Genomic DNA, 17,524 nt, shown 5'->3' with positions numbered 1-17,524 from the left:
TTCCAACCTCCAGCCCAGCAAGATTAGTCAAACTTTCAGGTCATATTTCCAGTACAAAGCAAGCTGTGCCCTCCTGAAATACCCAGAAACATACAGTATTATATAAAAGTAGTAAAGAAGAAAGTGCTATAAAATAAAAGGAATTTCTTCCTGAAACTTTGACTCTCTAAATCTGTACCAGTCACACCCAGATAGAAAGTAGCAGAAAAATCAAAGCTTTTCCTTACTTTTCTGTAAGATGAGTGAAGACCTGCTCATCCTTTAAAAGCAAAGAATGAGCGAACAAAAGAAATTGTCCATTAAGATTTAACGATTCAATATTCCATTTGTTCACATGGCAAGATGACAAGTTGTACACATATCAACAGGCAACAGCTCCGCCTTAACTTTACAAGCTATGCACAAGTGACATGGTCATATAATTAAAAGCCAAAGCTGATGTCTGTTCCCTTCTAAATTTACTTTAAAACAGGTTATATTTAGAAAAAAAATGGCCCTTGGGATTTTTGTACCTTTTAGATTTACTAATGAGCATTTACAGAAAAATAAAAACAGCTCTGCCCACCCCAATATATAAACATACTACATATAACTCACAAACCTTCAGAGATACACATCAGGTATAGTGAAGCAGTAGTAAATAAAGTGGAAACACTAAGGATTTTAATAACCATTCTGTTGGGATTTAGACTTGTTTCCCAAATACAATGTTATGTGTCTTACGTGAAAATTCAAAAATCAGAGGCAGATTTATATGCTGGTATTCGAAAAAACATTACTTGCCTCTATGTAAATCAACACAGGTAAGTTAACGACATGAATATCTCACTTGGTTTCCTACTCGTAGCCCAGAATGCAGGAAACTGACAATACTCCTAACCAAACTCTGTCACATATTTGTATACATACAGCAACATATTATATAAAGTTTTGTATACTATATAGGGTAAGGATAAGAAAGCTTTGTGTGTTTAAGTGGAAAATTCAGTAGACTAGGCATACATGCAACCTTTCAAAGCACTGATTCTCAATTATTCATAAACGTCCCAGAACAGTAAGTGGTGCTGGACATAGGTGTCTCCTCTCTCGCTCCACCGCCCCGCTGACCCCCCCTCTCCATTTTTTAAATAAAAAATTTTTTAGAGTGGAGGAGATACAAGTCTTTACTGATATGCACATTATATTTGTAATTAATATTTAGGGAATATGCTCATGCTTCTAAAATGTCCTCAAATAGGATCATAGGATTTGTGGAAATTGTCATTAGGATAGGAAATGCATACATTAAAAACAAGACTAGATTAATAGACAAAGTTAGTGTACATAGGTGATTTAGGTAGGAGGATATAAATCTGATTATGTTTCTAGTAAATTATCACAATATGCATCTAGAATAGTAAAATACACTGACTGCCTGGGGAAGCCTTATTTGCCAGTAAAGGACGTACCTACCTCCAATCCTACTAATCAGAGACACCATATGATAGAGCAATTATATTTACTTTATCCTTTAGTTAAAAAAAAAAAAAATAAATAAAAAAACCCCAAACTAAACAAACAAAAAACCCTCAAACCCTGTCCTGGTTTCGGCTGGGACAGAGTTAACTTTCTTTTTAGTAGCTGGTACAGTGCTGTGTTTTGGATTTAGTGTGAGAATAATGCTGATAACACACCAATGTTTTAGTTGTTGCTAAGTAGCGCTTATCTTAAGCCAAGGACTTTTCAGTTTCCCATGCTCTGCCAGCAAGCAGGTGTGCAAGAAGCTGGGAGGGAGCAGAGCTGCGGCAGCTGACCTGAACTAGCCAAAGGGGTATTCTATACCATGGAACGTCATGCCCAGTATATAAACAGGGGGGAGTTGGCCGGGCAGCGCGGATCGCGGCTCGGGAACTAACTGGGCATCGGTCAGCGGGTGGTGAGCAATTGCATTGTGCATCACTGGGTTTTTGTTCCTTCCCCCCCTTCCTTTTTTGTTATATTCCTTTTCATTACTATCATTATTATTATATTTCATTATTACTATTGCTAGTATTATATTTTACTTCAGTTATTAAACTGTTCTTATCTCAACCCACGAGTTTTTACTTTTTTTTCCTCCTTCCTCCTCCTCACCCCACTGGGAAGGGGAAGGGGGAAGCGGCTGCGTGGTGCTTAGTTGCTGACTGGGGTTAAACCATGACACACCCCAAAACAAAAAAACCCCACAACCGACACCAGTCTAGAGTTAGTCATTAACTTTTCAAGATAGAGTGGACAAACACAGTGAGTAATAAATACTTGGGTAAGTATGCTGGTAGCTTTCTATTTTCTGAGCTATCTATTGTGATATTTTATTTATAACATATAGTAAATATAATAAGATGCTTCAGCATACAAGGGTCAGTCATTGAAAGGACAGGAATGAAAGGAACACAAGTTTCATTAGGACCAGAAAGACAAATTCTATAATATAGGTGTGTCTAACAAACAAAGGACGTTTTAGATCCATCAATAATTGAAATCAAGTGCCCCTGATTCTGCAAGACCAGACTTCGACCTTTACCAAGGAAGAAAGCCATTAACAGCATGTGCTTATACATTAGTGTCGCCCAGCTTAATTGACTAACCGAAGATTACGAAAAGCAGCTTTTATAGAGTAAGCATGTGTAAAGGAAGTATGAGCAAAGAAATACATTTTTATTTTTTCTTTGGCATGAAGGCACAAAAGATTTATACTCGAAGAGAGCGAAATGGGTTAAATCAAGCTTTGGTATTTAAATGCTTATAATTCCTTTGCACTGCAGAACAGCTTTTGGAATACGGGAATAGAATGTCTAGCATTAAAAATCCCCTAGAGAATCATAAGTTACAGTGTCAAGGAAAAGTGAAAACAATTTGAAAAAACCCTCAATCATTCATTTAATAATCATACAATTTTTATACTATTCACCTATCATTGTGCTTGAACTGAGTATGTATCATTTATCAAATAGGAGCAAGAGCCTGTAAAGCTTTCTGGCTGCCTTTGGATTAGTCAAAATGAATGCAAACAATCACGTGGGATTCAGCCAAGCAATGACGTTAAATTCTGCTCTGTCAGAAGACAGCATCTGTCAAAGCCCACATTTAAACTGCTGCCTGCCTGTGCAGCAGCTGAAGAACTACAGAATGGATTTTATAGACCAGAATCCTCGGTTAAAACAGCTCAAAACCGTTTCTATTACTGCCTAGCAACAATGAAGGAAGGAATAGAGGGAAATCCTATTACTGAAGGCAACTGAACCACTACGCGCTAGCACTCCCTGCTAACATTACCATTAGAAATATGGATACTGAGGAGAAGAGAACACAGCACTGCATTGTCCGACAAGGGAAACACCAGATGTAAAAGCTCCAATACATCGGCCCCGAATGCCAGACTGCCCCGATCAGAACAGAAACGAGAACTACTGTCCTTTTGTTTGAAGGATGAACAAAAAGCCCCAATACAAGGACAACACTTATGAGCAAGGAAGGTAACACAGCAACGAGCAGACAGATGGACAGATTGGATACTGTGAAAAGCAATCGCAGGAAGCAGACTGTTGGGGGATGTGCGCATGTTCGATAGCATCTTTTTTGCTGAAGTGATGGCGTGCCAAAACTATTTTCTGTGGGTATAATCCTCGCACCATAAATGGCCTGACCAAGGAAGGTATGTCAAATCCTTGTGTGTGATATTCATTCGATTGTCTGTTACCTTTTCAGCCATTACAGATAATGATCATTCTGAATTTGCAGAGCCCTAAGATAACATGTCTCTGAACAGGAAGAAAGTGAACAGGGAGAAAGAATTCTAGCAGGTTTTCCTCTCACAGCACAATGTCACTACCTTACACTTATTAAATGCATTGCTTAGTCTGCACAAGGTTGGTGTGGCTAGAGAGGAGGGATTAAAGGGATAATGTGGCTACTGTAATGATTGCTTTTAACTGAGAAATTAAAAAAATCAAACCCCTCCAATATAGAAAAAACAGCTGGAAATCCTCTCAAACTAGGTCAGAATGAATCCTTAGCTGAAGTAATCTTAAAGCACTGGTAAAATGTCCATGATGTGACACACAGAGCACTGAACCATCAAAATAGACCATGCAGTCAAATTTCATTATCTTAAAAGTACCTTCAGACCTTTTTACACTTGCTTTTTTCCCCCCGAAACACAAGCAAAATGTCATCAGCCTACTATCAGCCAAGGATAAACTGGGAGTGTGCAAAAGATTGGACATGATTTAAACCATCAGCAGTGCAATCAGGCACCACATTTTACGAGTAACATCAGGCTCCCCTGACATCCCAAAAGGAAACCTTCAAACACTATACACTCAAAATGGTGAGCATGTAACTTATCTCATGCCATCATTACAATTTCTGTTTGATATGAAAACACTGACTATTTAACTTGCATTGTTAAATGACATTCCATCTAATTGCTATTCATTTCTATTTATTGTTGAAATTTAAATACTTCATCACTAGTGGCAAACAAACAAGATGAATATTTGCAATAAAAATTTAAGACCTAAATCTACAGCAATTTAATACACCACAGAAAGAAAGTGTTTATCTGCAGAATCTACCAATAAGCTATAACAAATCATTAGATGTCAATATAAATGTGCTTTCTTTGCCCAAGGCAATGCTAACATGCAATAAAACAACTGCAACTGGAAAGAGTTCACATACCTAAGGATGCAACATACAACAGTCACTGATTTCAGATCACTTAAGACATTTAGAAGACAAAGTCACTTTCCAGAACTTTTAAAACAAACAAACAAAAATCTACCCTCAGGCAATACTCCTGCAGAAGCATGCCCAGCTAGTGGTGCGACTTTCATATCTGACATTTAAAAACTTGCACATCAAACCTCAACCCGAGTACTGTTTTGTGCAAAAGATTAATACAGTTTGTAAGTGGACTCAGGCACATTATGTGAGGCCTAATATGCAACTGCTGCTGCTGTTTATCAGAATACCGACTCAGGCTGCCTTTCGAACTCTTCCCTCTAATTAGAAGAGTTTGCCCACACAGCTAATCAAAATATGAAAATCCAGGACGTGTGAATAGGAAGTCAAATGCTTCAATCTGCAAAGCTATAATTACAGAGCAGAACTGAAAGTACAAGGAATCGAAACACCAGCAGAGCACAGACTACAAATAAAAATTCAAGAGGCATTCACAGTTTATATATTTGGCATTTGATAATGCATCATTGACTGCACAGTCAAGTGCCAAAAATGAAGTAGAACTATTATAAATCATATCTTCAAACTGCAGAGTTACATGCAACAACACACTTTCAGAGGACAAGGTGATTGTATAGAGACCTTTTGCTATACTTCAGTTTTCTTATCTACTGCCAATGGTTGGTGCCTGTTCATAAGCTTTCTGTGAAATGAAATTTTAAATATTTGGGCAAAAGCAGTAATACTCTAACCCTAAAGTGAGAGAAAATAATATTTTTATGATACTATCTGTTGGTGGTTTTAATATACATTGACAATTGTTTACATTATTTTTAAACAATGCATCCTAGCACATGGTATTTTTTCTAAAGGTGCAATTGCTATTTGCTTTATTTCAAATGCTTAATACCCATTGTATATTTTGAAATATTTTACACTTGAATTACAAAGAAAATGAGATACAAAGTAATTTTTTTTTTTTTTCAGTCAATAGTTTTATGAAGCTGAGAAATAGATGTGGGTCCTTCCCCTATCCATACAACGCCTTTTTAAAGGGCAAACAGAGATTGAAGATTTTCTAGGAAACTCCCACCTTGAAAAATCAAGGAAATATGTAAGTGAGAAATGACTCTTTAAATTTCTTATGATTCTAGTTCTGTCCCTCACTGTAAAACTTATTTTAGTGTGCACAATGTAAGCATGCAGCCTAAAAAAAATAATTAAAAAAAAAAATGTTTCAGCCATTACAACTGCCTTTTCTGGGACACTTTCTCAGTGCATCACGGAAAGAGAATACCTGAAAACAGTTTTCAGTTTACACAAATATTTCCATAACTTAAGATTCTTATTTTCACCTATTGCCATATGAAAGTAGGTACACAACAAAACACCACCTCAATTAAAAATTACACACAGAACAGTAGTGCAGTGCAGATTTGCTGAAGTATTTGCATCTAATGACTGCAGTTTTAGAAGTGGAACAATTCAGTGTGACAAAATTAATCTGAATTCTAGCTGCTACTCCACATTAATGAAATTCTGGTTTTGACTTTCTTCCTAAACTGCGTATGCATGCAATGGAACAATAATTAATGAAATATTCCCAGTGGTGCCCTCCAAACTGGTATCAAACAATTAATTTCCCTGAGATCTAGGGTACCTTTTGAAGTGACATTTATGTTTGCTTATGCAGAGATATTCTTCCCAAATAGCTGAGTGTTCATATAAAACTCACCGCACACTGCGGAGAAACTAAAAATTATTAGTTTTGAGGGCAGGCTTTTATTTTCTAAGCATGCAAAAGCAGGTGCAAGTGGTTAGATAAACATAAGCCTTCCACATTTGGGGCTTATTTTCTTTTACATAAGGATAATGTCTGAGTCAAAGCAGCATAGAAACAGTAGTGTGGAATTTGAGGTTAATTCTCAAGCTACATACTTTCAACACACATGTTTAACAGCTGCAGATTGGAAAATAATTTTTAGAAAGATAGCTCAGTCTCCAGCAAGTGGCATCAGTCCCGAGCAGTTTAAAAAAAAATAAAAAATCAGAAATACTTTGTGAGCTTGAAAACAAGATTCATGAATGCTGTGTAACAGCGCAACGACCGGGAAGAGCTTAATAGATCACTAGGCAAATATTTTGCTATTTCAGAAAGAGAAGGAAGGAGCAGTGTCGCCTCTTCAGACACGTCTACGTTGTCACAAACCGCAGTTAAAATCCCCACTTACTTGCTCCTCCTAGTGGAGGTTAGCAAGAGAGACAATTCCCACTCGGTGCGGTACTACCTCCCCCTTGCTTCCAAATACTGTGAATGAGGCATCTTCTGCATACACGTTATTTTGTTTATACATAAACTGACATACAGTAATTAAAATAAAGCTCAGTTATACGTCTCTCCCTACCCTTTGGAAATGCAAATTTTCCCTTATGTGAACCAGGCAGATTGAATGTTAAGTCACACACATACAATTTAATAATATATTATTCAACTGCCATCTCATCTTAAATTACTTCCTTACAATGTAAAATCCTGTAATTTCCCACATAACATGTCTCTTAGTTTTTAAATGCAGAAATTAATCCAAATATTGGTTTTAGAAGATAGAAAAGCAATTAATAAATTACACCTTTATATTAGAAATAGCATTTTCTATGGACTCTTGTTCAGCTGTCATCCTTTTTCCTATACAAAACCCTAGGGCCCAGAAATAAATTAGAGCAAATTGAAAATCACAAATGAATTGCTACTGTTCAGCGAAAGGTTCATTTATGAGATGATGTGATCAGCTTTTAATATGCAGCATCACGAAGCTGCCATATTGACTCTGCTCTTGAATATGAAAAAAATTTAAGAGAAAATGAAGCACAGACTACTTTGGCACTTCTTCCTACAGTTACAGCTGCTGGTAACAATACTTGAAATTTTCGTATGGTACCAGAAGTATAGTAGTTACATATACATTTACAGAGAAAAAAACAAAAACCACGTTCATCAGATAGTTTGCCAGAAACTTAGTGCTGTGCAATTTTACTCACAGTTAATACGAACATTTACCCAAGATCTCTGCCTACTAAAAATCAACAGCTTCATTTGAGTTCAGCTGCATATGAGCCTCGCACAACAGCCAAGTGTTCCATTCAATATTTTCCTTCATTGTGGAGTAGAAGGTTAAAGGTGCCTGAAAGGTGACCGAAAATGTTACCCTGCATTACCAGCTGAGGGCTGTGCAGTGAGGTTACTGGACCCTGACAATGAATTTTGACAGGTGCATCTTCTCATTGACTTTCTGAGCACAGTCGGGGCCGGTGGAAACAGGCCAAGCAGTGTACTGTGACTAACACAACTCTGCCATAATCAACCTTGCGCCGTCTGTCCCACCACCAATACATGACCATTTTACAAAAAGGGTTTTTAAACTGTGAGCCGTACTAGCCTCTGCATGTCAAATCAATTTTAATTAATGCCAATAAACCTTCCATCTGGTATCAAGGCCTTTTCATTCAGTCCTTCTCAAACACTGTACAAGGATTTCACAGTCACTATACATGAACCTATTTATGTCTACTTCACACTTTTTCTGCTAACATGATCAATTTTTTTTTTTTCCTTTTTATCTTTGGTACCCAGGATGTTTATCAAAACTTTTACCATGAAAAAAGCATTTTTTAAAAGCTAACAAATCAAGTTAACTTTAGTCATAAAACAAGGCTGGCTTTTAGCATAAATCAAACCTTGTTTATATTAACATGGGCTGTTTTTTTAAAAAAAAATTGAACTCAATTTTATGTTTATATCTAGTTTCTCATTGTAAACTTTTATATTATGAGCATGTAAAATTAAAGTTTTCTGATTTTCTTTTTTTAAATCTTTGCAGAGCGAGCCATTTGCAGACAACTACTCAACATGAACAAAAGAAAATGAATACCAAAGAATAGCGGTAGATTCAAAAACAATTGGAAAAGCATTTTGCTTGTCCATTGTCTCATATCCCATCATTGGATTCTTACAACATGCTTCAGTGGAGAAGACGACACTGCTGCTTTGCAAAGATGACCTGGAATACCAAAAGGTCTCTGTTTCGCACCCATCTCATTGGCCTGATCTCTCTTGTGTTTCTTTTTGCTATGTTTCTGTTCTTTAATCATCACGACTGGCTGCCAGGCAGGGCTGGATTCAAAGAAAATCCCATGGCTTACACTATACGAGGATTTAGATCTACAAAAAGCGATACAAACCACAGCTCTCTAAGGAACGTGTGGAAAGACGCCGTACCTCAGACGCTCAGGCCTCAAACAGTCACCAACTCCAACAACACGGATCTGTCACCGCAAGGAGTAACTGGCTTGGAAAATACCCTCAGTGCCAATGGAAGTATTTACAACGAGAAAGGTACTGGGCATCCGACTTCCTATCATTTCAAATACATCATCAACGAGCCTCAGAAGTGCCAGGAGAAGACCCCTTTTCTAATACTGCTCATAGCTGCAGAGCCAGGCCAGGTGGAAGCTAGACAAGCTATTCGACAAACCTGGGGTAACGAAAGCCTGACACCTGGCATCCAAATTGTTCGTATTTTTTTGCTGGGGTTAAGCATCAAGACAAATGGATACCTCCAGCATACCATACTAGAGGAAAGCAGACAGTACCATGACATCATTCAACAAGAATACTTAGACACCTACTATAATTTAACCATTAAAACTCTGATGGGAATGAACTGGGTTGCATCTTACTGTCCACATGTTCCATATGTTATGAAAACTGACAGTGATATGTTTGTCAATACTGAATATTTAATACACAAGCTTCTGAAACCAGAACTTCCTCCAAGGCACAAGTATTTTACAGGTTATTTAATGAGAGGTTATGCACCTAATAGGAACAAGGATAGTAAGTGGTATATGCCACCTGATTTGTATCCAAGTGAACGTTATCCTGTATTCTGCTCTGGAACTGGTTATGTTTTTTCTGGAGATTTAGCAGAAAAAATCTTTAAAGTCTCCTTAAGCATCAGACGTTTACATTTAGAGGATGTATATGTGGGGATCTGTCTTGCCAAGCTGCGAATTGACCCTATGCCTCCACCCAATGAGTTTGTCTTCAATCACTGGCGAGTTTCTTACTCCAGCTGTAAATATAGCCACCTAATTACCTCCCATCAGTTCCAACCTAGTGAACTGATCAAATACTGGAACCACTTACAACAAAATAAGCACAATGCCTGTGCCAATGCAGCGAAAGAAAAAGCAGGCAGGTATCGCCATCGTAAACTGCACTAGAAGGACAACGCTCCCTCTGTCAAATGTACTCCATGTGCAATTTGTAAATACCGCTGAACGCATGTACAGTGAAAATGGATGAGCTTAATGGGACAGCCTTTAGTTGATCCCCCATCACATAGTGGAGTCTGAAAATTATTTTTTTAAGTTAAAAAAAGTATAGCTCTTGATAACACTAATATTATGAAATTATAACCAAAAGGTTTTCCCAGCAAATTTGAGGAAAAAAGAAGATGGTATATAAGGATTTTTGTGTTAATGTGCAATAATAAGCATGCACACTTTGGTGGTACAATTGCTGATTTATGTGCCAATAAAATATAATCAAGCATATTTTCCACACTAAAATTTTGTTTTTAAAAATGCATTCATAGCTCTAGTTCTCTTCAGTGTAATGATTTCTTGTTATCTAGAATTGCTATAAAATGAAAAGTTAAAAACTAAGGAAATGCACAAAGGGCAGATCAGTTTTACCTTCAAATACCACATTAAAATTATTATACGCTTCTTTAATGTACAACACATTTAGCAATGTCACATCTACAATTTAGTAAGACACTACCAATGAACTCTAAAACACTAAGAAAGTACGCCCTTAAAGTAGGTCCAGTTTTGGGAAGGTTGCTTATTTTGGTTAGGAAGGAGGGATAACTGAAATCAAAGTTCAGAAGACTGCCGCTTTGTACATCACCTTCAGAAATGCAAGTGGTGTTCTAGATTCAACCGTACATTCAACTAGATTCTCCTCAAAGAGCTGACTAAAAGTTACTAAATTCTCTAGAAGTCATAGGGTGAGCTCTTAAAATCTGGTGCCAAGTAACATTCATCTTGGCATCTTCATGCAAATTCATTGAATCTGCTATTAATTTCCTTACATAACTTCAAGGTAACTCAAAGGCTGATCAGAAATGCAAAAGGGAACTTCAAGTCTTTCACCACCATCTTGAAAATATTCCATTTCGTGGAAAGAGGGAGAAAACCAACCAAGTCTTTGTTGATTTTGCTCTTTCCTGCCTACCAAAAAAAAAAAAACCAAAAAAAACCCAACCAGTCAAGTGAAAATAGGTCTGCTAGAGAAAATTAAGCCACACACCTTACTTTATAGGTGGGAAAGACTAGGTCATAGTAAGATTGAGAGTTCCAGACAGCAATATGGGCAAGAACAAAATCTAAGCAATTTTAAAAATTAAAGCCACAACACGTACCATTGAAAATAAATTGTGAGAAGTAGGTTAAATCTATTTACACGTTTCCAGTTTTCTAACAGAACTTTTAAAGCTTATTTTCCAACGGACTTACGGCAGAGTTGTGTCAGATTCAGGTTATTACTGTTTGTCACAGTGCCAGGGTAAGCAATACCCGCCTCTGATTTAGCAGCAAATGATGGAACTGTGATTAGTTTTCTGTTTGACTGGGACTTTTTAATTGGATAAAATACAAATATTTGATGTACTTTTATTATTTAATAAAATTGATTATATTTATGGTCTTCAGACTTCACTTCTTATGGGAAGGCTGCTCAGGAAGAAATCAATTTCTAGCTTTAGCATTACTTGACTTTTCTAGTGTTCCGTAGTTCTTAAAGCCTAGTTTTCATACCATGCACAATACAGAGATCACAGCAGGTTTTTTTCCTTTGTAATGAAAAGACAAATCATATTACTGAGCACTCTCAGCAGCCCTAAGGCTGTCTGTATGCAGGAACTTACACACATGAACAGACTGTATTACACTGGACTAGCCCTCTGAAGAAATTCTAGGAGCTCCTGTTGAAAGTGGGGATGGAAATTTGCTCATCACCATTTTTTTGGTGATCCTCCACTAAATTTTGTCATCTGCTGTATTTGAGGTATGATAATTATACATTTGTGCATTTCCAAGATACCTCAAATTGTAGAAATGTCCGTTTCTGGGCAAAGTAAATGTGTGTAAAAATAGTAACTCGCTGCAGAAGAGATTCCTCCAACTAGATTGAAAGTGCATCCACTTAGTTTATGTGATGACTATTGGCGTTCATGTGACACAGAGATGCAAGCTGCATTAGGAAAAAGTCTTTGGAGTGTTCTTTCAACACTTGTTTGTAGTTTTCTTCACACTCAATCTGCCTGCTTCCTTCCAGCTAACACAGGCCACAGTTAATATCCCAGCTGAAAGCTACCTGGCTTAAATTAAGCTTTACACAATAGTGCAAGTTTTAGACAACCAGAGCGAGTGTTGAAAGCCAGCTACTACTCAAGGGCATTCAGTTCTGGAAGATGTACAATCCCGTAAGTGGCCTCTCCCTGAGTAATGCTGGCCAAGAACGCAGTCCATCCTCTTGGAGAGGACTTCAACACTGTTCCTTGCCTTCAGCACTTTCAAGCTAGAGTGTAATGTACTCTACTTGGATTTTACTAACTGGCTAGTTCAAAATGCTGTTAGTGGCTTCTGGGTATAGTCCAAGAGGTTAATAACTAAACCTTAAATAGTTTGGCGCTTGAATCATAAAGTTTGGCAGCCAAACAACCTCTTGGGTACTCCACTTTGGAGCCCATGCATGATGCCGATCTGCCCAAGCTTGGCAGAATTACGGTACAATGCTTACGAGTTCAGTATATCAAACTTCTTGCTAGTTAAAATACTAGTGAGGAGTATAAGATGTTAAATAAAAAGCCATTTTTAATGCCCTTTTAAGGGTCTAACATACTTTTTAAAAATTTGTATTAAAGTTTGAGTGTGAATATATTTGAATCATTATCAAGACAGCCAAAGACTACTTAAATCATTTGTATCCAAGTACTGGTTTTTTGCACAGTTCGTTACAAAGCTTTCAGAAGCAGGAGGGACAGCTTGTATGATGAAATACGCAGTTACGGAATGAAAGATCTACATTCCATTCTCTGAATGTTTTTACTGTTTTCCAGCTTGTGTTTAAGCTATTTACTCACTCTACTAGAATATAAAACCAGTTCAGTTAAAAATAGTGCAATAATTATTCATATCATTAAAATCTTTGACAAGTTCCCTCACTTCCTTTCCCCATAAAGCAAGACAAAAAAAAAAAAGCATTTTTATTAGCAATAGGATACAAGCTTGTATCTAAAAGTGTAACATGTTTGCAATGCAGAAAAAAAATAGGATATAACTAGTTTACTCATTGAGGTATAGCAGTTTGTATAATATTTGCTTAAATGTTTTTACTTCTTGGTGTGCTTCAGGTTGAAAACAAATACAAAAAGTCATGACGACTCAAAATTTATTACAGGAAAAAAAAAATGCAACGTCATCAGTACCATCATTAAGGCAAAGAAAAATCTTAGAAAAGTGAAGCATGGTAACAAAAAATCAGAAATTCAAATTCCATAATTTTTCCCTATTTAACTCTCAACTAAATAAAGATTTACACATTGATACTAGATGACCAAAATGAAGTCCCACAAAAAGCTGTTATTCACCAACAACAAAACTATTCCTTTCACATTTCCAAATAAATCAGTGATGTGGGATATTTGCAGGTCACACATCAATAGATTTGAGCATGGAAAATGCACAACTAGAGATTCTGGTGTAATACAACTGATCTTATCCCCAGCCACTGACAAATTTTTCATGGGTAAAGTTCACGATCTGTTCTAGTCTGAAAAAAATTACAGGTAAAGGTACTTCCAAGCCTCAGTGATTGGTCTGAGGGAAAATTCAGTGTCCATTAAGATCTTCACTTAAATGTTATAAATTATTTTTATGTCCTATAAATTTAAAATTATAGGATGGCAGTGATCTAGAAGAGATGAGACAGACTGGCTTTCAGGTTAACCTTACTAGAATACTAATTTAAAATTTGCTTTTTTTTGCAATGCAGTAATATAAAATGTGTCAGTCCATATTTACAAAATACTTTCGGAATATATTAACATGTTAAGACATGCATTAACTGTCTCAAAATCCATGCTAAATCAGGCACTGGAGGAGAGGGAAGCACCTAGAAGCCATTACTTTAGACTGTCCTCCCATCCCTACTAATTTTCCTGATATGTTAACACAATCCCCAATCATACTTCAATCTAAAATACCTACATAATCCCACACTGCAAGAAAATCTTATCTCTTGAATGAATACTCATTGCAATGTGTGAAAACTTCCTAGGAGGAGATGAAAGGGAAAGGGAAGATGCTAATATAGAAACTACTACTTCTTACACTCATGCTATTAGCAAGAACAGACTTGAAACTGACTTGCAAAAGCATCAGTACCTGTTTACATATTTTTCCAATTTTAAACCCCATTTCTCAATCCCTTCTATGCTGTCAAGTAACACAAATAAATAAATATTGGACAATTACTTAATTATACTACGATAACTGCACTGATCAAATTTTAAGAGCATTATTGTCCTTTTCATTTCAGATTATTCTTCCAAAACAGCATGCAATTCGGGTGGCACGCAGTCTCACCCTTGCTGACCACAGTAATTTCAGACTGCAGATCGTATCTAACAGACATGGCATTTGCTGTATTAGCACAGATTCCATCTCTAGCCCATCCAGCCCCACCTCCCTTCTCCAGCTCTGCTTCGCAAGACCTAGCCACTCTGCCAGGGGAGCACGGGGAGGAACGAGGAAGGCAGGGAAGCTGCACCGCCAGCTATGCAATGCTGCACTGTGAAAATGTAGGTCAGAAAGGAGAGAACACTGTCTTTGCTTTGTACCCACGGCAAGAGTGAAGTCAAAGGCTTGCTGGGGCAGGAGGCTGGGGGAGGGCTGCGGAGAACAGCTTCTTACAGCAGGTGAGTTAAAAAAGCTCTTGAATGTCAGAAAGCAGAAGAGTGAAACTAAAAACGCAGCAGCTGATCAACACTACACAGGTTAAAAAAAAATAGGGCAGGCTCAGTGATAAGGGAAAGCATTAAAAGTGAGGCCAAATTAGAAAGCAGGATCTGAATTTCTAGTGATAAGTGTTTGCACTTCTCCCCTTCCAGAGAAAATAAAAATCTATTAGGTAACTCCATTCTTCTAACAAAATTTTTAGTTTGTGACTGCAGTGCATGCTTTTTATTATGGCCTGAACCAAAGTAATTACAAGACATGACACGATGGCATGAACAGCAGGTCAGTAACTCCACAGAGAGTATTTTACGTATAGGACTGTCGGCGCACTGTCAAACCAAAAGCAAAGAAAATCAGATCACTTGTATCTAGGATTTACATTACATTTTCAAAGAAAGAGTTAATTCCAGTCTTCATTTGTCCCTGGTTAACTCAAAAGAAATCTAGCCTAGTACAACGTGGTACCTTCCTTTCACAGTTAAATGACTGCAAAGGAATTTAGCTGAACATGGGATATGGACGAAAACTACCTCGTTGCCGTTCTGATATTACCATGGCAACAGGTACAAGGGCTCTCTTAAGCATTTAAATCTGACAGTTTTCATGATAACACTAACTGGATGATAGTAATGATGCATTTTGGTTCATGAGCTAATGGCTGTATAACTCAAACCACAGGGTATGAACCATTTCCTTCGCTTTTCTCAAGACTATGCTTGTGGTCAAAACGTTCTGACCGAGACAGTAACCTCGAATTATTACTCTCAAAAAAAAAAGTCCCTCCAGCACAGGGAATACTCATGGCTTAAAGCTTTACGTACTCTCAAAGGTTTCCATTTGAATGCTTAAGTTGTGCACAGTTGTGTACAGGGCGGAGAAGTCAAGACTGCTAAAATCCTTGACGGGATTTTTCTCAAAGGGATTTCATTTGCCTGGGAACACCTGAGAGAAGAATACGCTTTCTAAAGAGTGAATTGAATTGCTGCCGATATCTTCCAGGTATCATTTGCCCGAGAGAGGAGGAAGAGGAGGAGGAGGAGACTGGTGTTTTTCTACAATCTTTATCAGTATGTAACCAATATACACTTTTTAAAATAAGGAAACACTGCAAGCTGCTTTACCTCACTGCAGGCCAAAGTGTACTGAAGAATATACAAGTATGCCTCTGAGAACAAGTGCATCAGAACAAGCGCATCCGTTTCCTTTTAGCCCATTTAGCTTTATCTAATATTAATTGACATTTCAACTGTTTAATATGAATATTCGGTGAACCACTCACTCTGATGTCCCAGATGCTCAGTGTGGGCATAATGGAGAAGTCTCTTTCTTTACCTCATTAGAAAGCAAAGTGTGTGAAACACGTTTCTCATCCTAACATTTTAAGGATACCAACTTTGATACTGTCTTGCAATTAATTCAACCGAAAAAGATGAAGAAACTGAGAACAGTGCAAAATCCTTAAATGTTTAAAATTTCCCAAGATGACAAAAATCGGACTAGAGGAAATAGCCATGCTGGCAAGGATGTAAGAGATTAATCTTTTCAACATAAACTCCTCAAAAAGTGAAGTATTCCCGGTTCTTTCCCCGTTAACACTTTTTAAAGTTTTGCATTAAATTAAAAATTAAAAACATCCATGCCATCATAAAAACATCAAATCTCTCCAATCCTGAAAAACCACAACCCCACCGCATCTTTTCTTGTGGAAAGGCCAAGTGTTCCCACATCTCAGTAAGCTCAAAGTTTAAAACAAGAAAAACCAACTGCCACAAGAAATCCTTTGTTAATAAAATACCAAACAAGTCACCAAGGAAAACAAAAACTTTGCTCACTGCCTTTACGAAATATTTAACATACCCTGCATTTAAACAAGCTGAGGTCTAAGAAGTATTTTGAGAATAAGAGAGATTCTACGTTTCATTCAGGATTTCTATGCCACTGTCGTCACTTCCAAAAGAAACATGAATTTAGTATACAAAAAAAAAAAATCTACATCATAATTTAAGCCTGTTGTGCTGTAATGTATAGGTTGATGCAAGATGATAAAACAAAAATGAAACATTGGAAGACACCATCTGTGACCCAGTCAAAAATTTAGTACTGCCACTTAATGCAAATGCCAGTCTTTTTATAGGCATTCCTCCAAAGTCCACCTAGGCATTGATTTTTGTAGACATAAAAATTCAACTCAATTATCCAGCCTTCTGAATCAAGAGAATAACCAATTTCCCATTGTATCACCTTTGAATAATTTAAAGTATTGCATTTTATTGTTTTTTAATGTAGAAAAGGGTAACATTTTTATGTCCCAATAATTTAAAGAAACAAGATTACAATTCAGAGGTACTCTTAATGTTACTTAAGACTTTAAAATAAAAGTAAATATCATATACATACCTGAGGGGACAACTAACACATCTGTTCCTCAAAAAGCAAATTACAAAGCTTATGCTGTAAGCACACTGAGGCATACCAAAGGGAAAAAAAAACCCAACCAAAAACCAACCAACAAGCCCACAGAAACCACATTGTTCCTATATAAATGTATCTCCAACAGAGAAGTATTTTCAATAATGCCTCTATTAATGTCCTGAGAAAATTCTGTCTTTCAAATCTGAAATGATTTTTAAAAGTTGATGCAGCAGATCACTTCCATCATTTCACCAAATTTGAGATGGTTTATCTATTTTGGAAGTTAACCACATTACTTAAAAAAGCCAATCTTTTTCCTGAA

At 37.0% G+C, this 17,524-nt stretch overlaps 2 protein-coding genes across 2 annotated transcripts in view; one reads left to right on the top strand and one right to left on the bottom strand.

Annotated features, from left to right (window-relative positions):
- The window catches only part of CDC73 (cell division cycle 73), a 108,612-nt gene that overhangs the window by 37,554 nt on the left and 53,534 nt on the right, over positions 1–17,524 (bottom strand). The window lies entirely within an intron of this gene.
- B3GALT2 (beta-1,3-galactosyltransferase 2) lies at positions 8,719–9,987 on the top strand. The gene has a single exon (XM_050900584.1). It carries the CDS (start codon positions 8,719–8,721, stop codon positions 9,985–9,987), a length of 1,269 nt encoding a protein of 422 aa, XP_050756541.1.

The sequence above is a fragment of the Gymnogyps californianus genome, chromosome 8 (assembly GCF_018139145.2).
Source record: "Gymnogyps californianus isolate 813 chromosome 8, ASM1813914v2, whole genome shotgun sequence".
In the NCBI taxonomy this organism is placed as follows: domain Eukaryota; kingdom Metazoa; phylum Chordata; class Aves; order Accipitriformes; family Cathartidae; genus Gymnogyps; species Gymnogyps californianus.
This window is presented reverse-complemented; position numbering and strand designations above follow the sequence as displayed.